The 6,000-nt window shown below is 55.3% G+C and overlaps 1 protein-coding gene across 2 annotated transcripts in view; it reads left to right on the top strand.

Annotated features, from left to right (window-relative positions):
- The first annotated feature begins 1,820 nt into the window (after positions 1-1,820).
- tyro3 (TYRO3 protein tyrosine kinase) overlaps positions 1,821-6,000 on the top strand; it is a 163,099-nt gene continuing 158,919 nt past the window's right edge. For both annotated transcript variants that reach the window (XM_070877400.1, XM_070877398.1), the window contains exon 1: positions 1,821-2,198. In XM_070877400.1, coding sequence (XP_070733501.1) covers positions 2,147-2,198 — 52 coding nt within the window. In that variant the 5' untranslated portion in view covers positions 1,821-2,146. The remainder of the gene's footprint in view (positions 2,199-6,000) is intronic.

The following is a 6,000-nucleotide window of genomic DNA, read 5'->3' as shown; positions in this document are numbered from 1 at the left end:
ACTCACTCCGGGGTATCCATTATTCTATATATAAACCCCTGAACCCCTCGATCAGTTTCCAGCATGTAACTCACTCCCAGGTATCCATTATTCTATATATAAACCCCTGAACCCCTCGATTAGATTCCAGTCTGTAACTCACTCCCAGGTATCCATTATTCTATATATAAACCCCTGAACCCCTCGATTAGATTCCAGCCTGTAACTCACTCCCGGGTATCCATTATTCTATATATAAACCCCTGAACCCCTCGATTAGATTCCAGCCTGTAACTCACCCCCAGGTATCCATTATTCTATATATAAACCCCTGAACCCCTCAATTAGATTCCAGTCTGTAACTCACTCCCAAGTATCCATTATTCTATATATAAACCCCTGAACCCCTCGATTAGATTCCAGCCTGTAACTCACTCCCAAGTATCCATTATTCTATATATAAACCCCTGAACCCCTCGATTAGATTCCAGCCTGTAACTCATGCCCAGGTATCCATTATTCTATATATAAACCCCTGAACCCCTCGATTAGATTCCAGTCTGTAACTCACTCCGGGGTATCCATTATTCTATATATAAACCCCTGAACCCCTCGATTAGATTACAGCGTGTAACTCACTCCCGGGTATCCATTATTCTATATATAAACCCCTGAACCCCTCGATTAGATTCCAGCATGTAACTCACTCCGGGGTATCCATTATTCTATATATAAACCCCTGAACCCCTCGATTAGATTCCAGCCTGTAACTCACTCCCAGGTATCCATTATTCTATATATGAACCCCTCGATTAGATTCCAGTCTGTAACTCACCCCCAGGTATCCATTATTCTATATATAAACCCCTGAACCCCTTGATTAGATTCCAGCCTGTAACTCACTCCCAAGTATCCATTATTCTATATATAAACCCCTGAACCCCTTGATTAGATTCCAGCCTGTAACTCATGCCCAGGTATCCATTATTCTATATATAAACCCCTGAACCCCCGATTAGATTTTAGCCTGTAACTCACTCCCAGATATCCATTATTCTATATATAAACCCCTGAACCCCTCGATTAGATTCCAGTCTGTAACTCACTCTCGGGTATCCATTATTCTATATATAAACCCCTGAACCCCTCGATTAGATTCCAGTCTGTAACTCACTCTCGGGTATCCATTATTCTATATATAAACCCCTGAACCCCTCGATTAGATTCCAGTCTGTAACTCACTCCCGGGTATCCATTATTCTATATATAAACCCCTGAACCCCTCGATTAGATTCCAGTCTGTAACTCACTCCCGGGTATCCATTATTCTATATATAAACCCCTGAACCCCTCGATTAGGATCCAGCCTGTAACTCACTCCCGGGTATCCATTATTCTATATATAAACCCCTGAACCCCTCGATTAGATTCCAGCCTGTAACTCACTCCCGGGTATCCATTATTCTATCTATAAACCCCTGAACCCCTCGATTAGATTCCAGCCTGTACCTCACTCCCAGATACCCATTAATCTAGGTATAAACTAAACCCCTCGATTCGATTCCAGCCTGTAGCTCAGTCCAGATTACCCATTAGTGATTCTATATATAAACCGTCTGATTCCAGCCTGGAGCACTCGATAACTCTCACTTTGAAGTGTATCCCAGTCCCTGGATGGTCTTTGAAAGCTCTGTGTGTGTGTGTGTGTTTGTGAGAGTGGGGGATGGTTTCACGCCCCCTGTGAGCCAATGATGGGAGGGGGCAGGGATGATGCTGGACTTGGGGCTCAGTTGAAAGATGAATGGAGGCGAGGACGGTGCAGCAGCCGGAGGGTTGAAGGCTACAACCTGTCGACGTGAAGGAGCTGGGGCAGGTTCTTCCTGGAGCCTTGAGACTCCGCCTCGTTTCCTGGCCTGGGATGCAGCGAGAGCCAGCCGATGGGAGGTCCCTGGATGTGCTCCTCCTGCCCGGGCTGTGTGGCGGTGCCGGGGAGCAGCGCTGCTGATGTGAGCTGGCTAGGTGATGATGAAGCTCTCTCCGCCCCGGGCCAGGGCTCAGACTGCGGCGTAGGTGGCCAGCAGGATCGACAGCACACACACCATCAACAACAAGCCGGCACCACCACCGGCAGTCCCCCGTCCCTCCCCGGAGCTGCCGAGGTGTCTGGATGATTCCCGGAGTGTGTGTGACCATCGCCCTCCTGCTTCGGATCACCTGGGGTAAGTTGCAGCAGGAGCAAGGACAGGGGAGGCGGCGGAGTTTGAGAGCAAGACAGGGACAGCGAAGTTTTGCAAACTTTGTGTGGGGATTGTGGCTGGCGGTCAGTGTGTGTATTTGGGATTGGTGTGTGTTAGTGGACTTTCCCTTGACTTGCACCTGGAGCTGTGTATGAGCTGGGTATGCCGGGGTGACTGTCCCTGTGGAAGCTCCGGGGCCCGGCCCTGCACCAATCCTGCCCAGCAGTGAGGGAAGCTGGCACAGCACACAGGACAGTGCTGGAGAGATAGGGCGCTCCCTCACCCCCAATCCCCCCATCACTGGCCGGGACAGGGGAGCAGGACATTCTCAGGGGAAACACTAGCATGTGTAATTTGTAAACTGCTTTATAAACAACATGTTTATGATTTTGTTGTATAAAACATGCCAACGCAATCTTCACACCGCCGTGACATCACATCGCAGTGACATCAGACTGCCATGACCATCACCGTGACATCACACTGCAGTGACATCACATCACCGTGACATCATACCACAGTGACAGCATATCACCGTGACGTCACATGAAAGTGCCATCACACCACCATGACGTTACACCGCCATGACATCATATCACCATGACATTACACTGCCGTGACATCATATCACCGTGACATCACACTGCCATGAAATAACACCGCCGTGACATCATACCGCAGTGACATCATAGTTCAGTGACATCACACCGGCATGACATACCACCATGACATCATACCGCCATGACATCAGACTGCCATGACCATCACTGTGACATCACACTGCAGTGACATCACATCACCGTGACATCATACCACAGTGACAGCATATCACCGTGACGTCACATGAAAGTGACATCATACCACCATGACGTGACACCGCCATGACATCATATCACCATGACATTACACTGCCTTGACATCATATCACCGTGACATCACAGTTCAGTGACATCACATCGGACGCGAGTGATATCCCATCCCACACGAGTGACAGCACATCACAGTGACATCCCATGTGAGTGACATCTTATCACAGTGACACCACACGTGAGTGACATCACATCCTACATGAGTGACATCACATCGCACATGAGTAAATTACAAAGTAGTGACAGCTCAAAGCAGGAGAGCAAGGCGGAGAGGTTGCACGATGGAATTTCAGAGCTTAGGAATTCCAGGCATGGCCGCCAATGGTGGGTAAAGAGAGGGAGGTTGCACAGGAGGACAGAGTCAGAGGAATGGAGAATTTTGGTTGGGAGTTGCCCTGCCCTTAACCCATTCCCTGCCCTGCCCCAACTCATACCCTGCCCCGAACCCACTCCCTGCCCCTAACCCACTCCCTGCCCCAAACCACTCCCTGCCCCAAACCACTCACTGCCCCTAATCCACTCCCTGCCCCTAACTCACTCCATGCCCCTAACCCATTCCCTGCCCCAACCCACTCCATTCCCCCAACCCACTCCATTCCCCCAACCCACTCCCTGCCCCTAACTCACTCCATGCCCCTAACCCACTCCCTGCCCCAACCCACTCCCTGCCCTTCCCCTAACCCACTCACTGCCCCTAACACATTCCCTGCCCGTAACCCACTCTCTGCCCCTAACCCACTCTCTGCCCCGAACCCACTCACTTCCTGCTCCTAACCCACTCCCTGCCCCTAACCCAGTCCCTGCCCTGATCCCACTCCATGCCCCTAACCCACTCCCTGCCCTTCCCCTAACCTACTCCCTGCCCCAAAACCAACTCCCTGCCCCTAACCCACTCTTGCCCCTAACCCACTCCCTGCCCCGATCCCACTCCCTGCCCCTAACCCACTCCCTGCCCCTAACCCACTCCCTGCTCCTAACCCACTCCCTGCCCCAAACCCACTCCTTGCCCCTAACCCACTCCATGCCCCTAACCCACTCCATGCCCCTAACCCACTCCATGCCCCTAACCCACTCCCTGCCCCTAATCCACTCCCTGCCCCTATCCCACTCCATGCCCCTAACCCACTCCCTGCCCTGCCCCTAACCCACTCCCTGCTCCTAACCCACTCCCTGCCCCAAAATCACTCCATGCCCCGATCCCACTTCCTGCCCCTAACCCACTCCCTGCCCCGATCCCACTCCCTGCCCCTAACCCACTCCCTGCCCCAACCCACTCCCTGCCCCGATCCCACTCCCACTCCCTGCCCCTAACCCACTCCCTGCCCCGATCCCACTCCCTGCCCCGATCCCACTCCCTGCCCCTAACCCACTCCCTGCCCCTAACCCGATCCTTGCCCCAAACCCACTCCTTGCCCCAACCCACTCTCTGCCCCTAACCCACTCCCTGCCCCTAACCCACTCCCTGCCCCTAACCCACTCCCTGCCCCTAACCCACTCCCTGCCCCGAACCCACTCCCTGCCCAGAACCCACTCCCAGCCCCTAACCCACTCCCAGCCCCTAACCCACTCCATGCCCCGAACCCACTCCCTGCCCCTAACCCACTCCCTGCCCCTAACCCACTCGTTGCCCCTAACCCACTCCCAGCCCCTAACCCTCTCCCTGCTCCTAACCCACTCCCTGCCCCTAACTCATTCCCTAGCCTTAACCCACTCCATGCCCTGCCCCTAACCCACTCCATGCCCTGCCCCTAATCCACTCCCTGCCCCTGCCCCTAACCCACTCCATGCCCCTAACCCACTCCCTGTCCTCAACCCACTCACTGCCCCTAACTCACTCCCTGCCCCTAATCCACTCCCTGCCCCATCCCACTCCATGCCCCTAACCCACTCACTGCCCTGCCCCTAACCCACTCCCTGCCCCAAAATCACTCCATGCCCCGATCCCACTTCCTGCCCCTAACCCACTCCCTGCCCCGATCCCACTCCATGCCCCTAACCCACTCCCTGCCCCAACCCACTCCCTGCCCCGATCCCACTCCCTGCCCCTAACCCACTCCCTGCCCCGATTCCCACTCACTGCCCCTAACCCACTCCCTGCCCCGATCCCACTCCCTGCCCCGATCCCACTCCCTGCCCCTAACCCACTCCCTGCCCCGATTCCCACTCCCTGCCCCGATTCCCACTCACTGCCCCTAACCCACTCCTTGCCCCTAACCCACTCCTTGCCCCTAACCCACTCCCTGCCCCTAACCCACTCCCTGCCCCTAACCCACTCCCTGCCCCTAACCCACTCCCTGCCCCTATCCCACTCCCTGCCCCTATCCCACTCCTTGCCCCTAACCCACTCCATGCCCCTAACCCACTCCCTGCCCCTATCCCACTCCTTGCCCCTAACCCACTCCATGCCCCTAACCCACTCCCTGCCCCTAACCCACTCCCTGCCCCTAACCCACTCCTTGCCCCTAACCCACTCCTTGCCCCCAACCCACTCCATGCCCCTAACCCACTCCTTGCCCCTAACTCACTCCCTGCCCCTAACTCACTCCCTGCCCCTAACCCACTCCCTGCCCCTATCCCACTCCCTGCCCTGCCCCTAACCCACTCCCTGCCCCTAACCACTCCATGCCCCTAACCCACTACATGCCCCTTACCCACTCCCTGCCCCTAACCCACTCCCTGCCCCAACCCACTCCCTGCCCTTCCCCCAACCAACTCCCTGCTCCTAACCCACTCCATGCCCCTAAACCACTCCCTGCCCCTAACCCACTCCCTGCCCCTAACCCACTCCCTGCCCCGAACCCACTCCCTGCCCCGAACCCACTCCCTGCCCCTAACCCACTCCCTGCCCCTAACCCACTCCCTGCCCCTAACCCACTCCTTGCCCCTAACCCACTCCTTGCCCCCAACCCACTCCA

Source organism: Pristiophorus japonicus, chromosome 4 (genome assembly GCF_044704955.1).
Source record: "Pristiophorus japonicus isolate sPriJap1 chromosome 4, sPriJap1.hap1, whole genome shotgun sequence".
NCBI lineage: Eukaryota > Metazoa > Chordata > Chondrichthyes > Pristiophoridae > Pristiophorus > Pristiophorus japonicus.
Note: the sequence above shows the minus strand (reverse complement) of the source record. Positions and strands in the feature narration are given on the sequence as shown.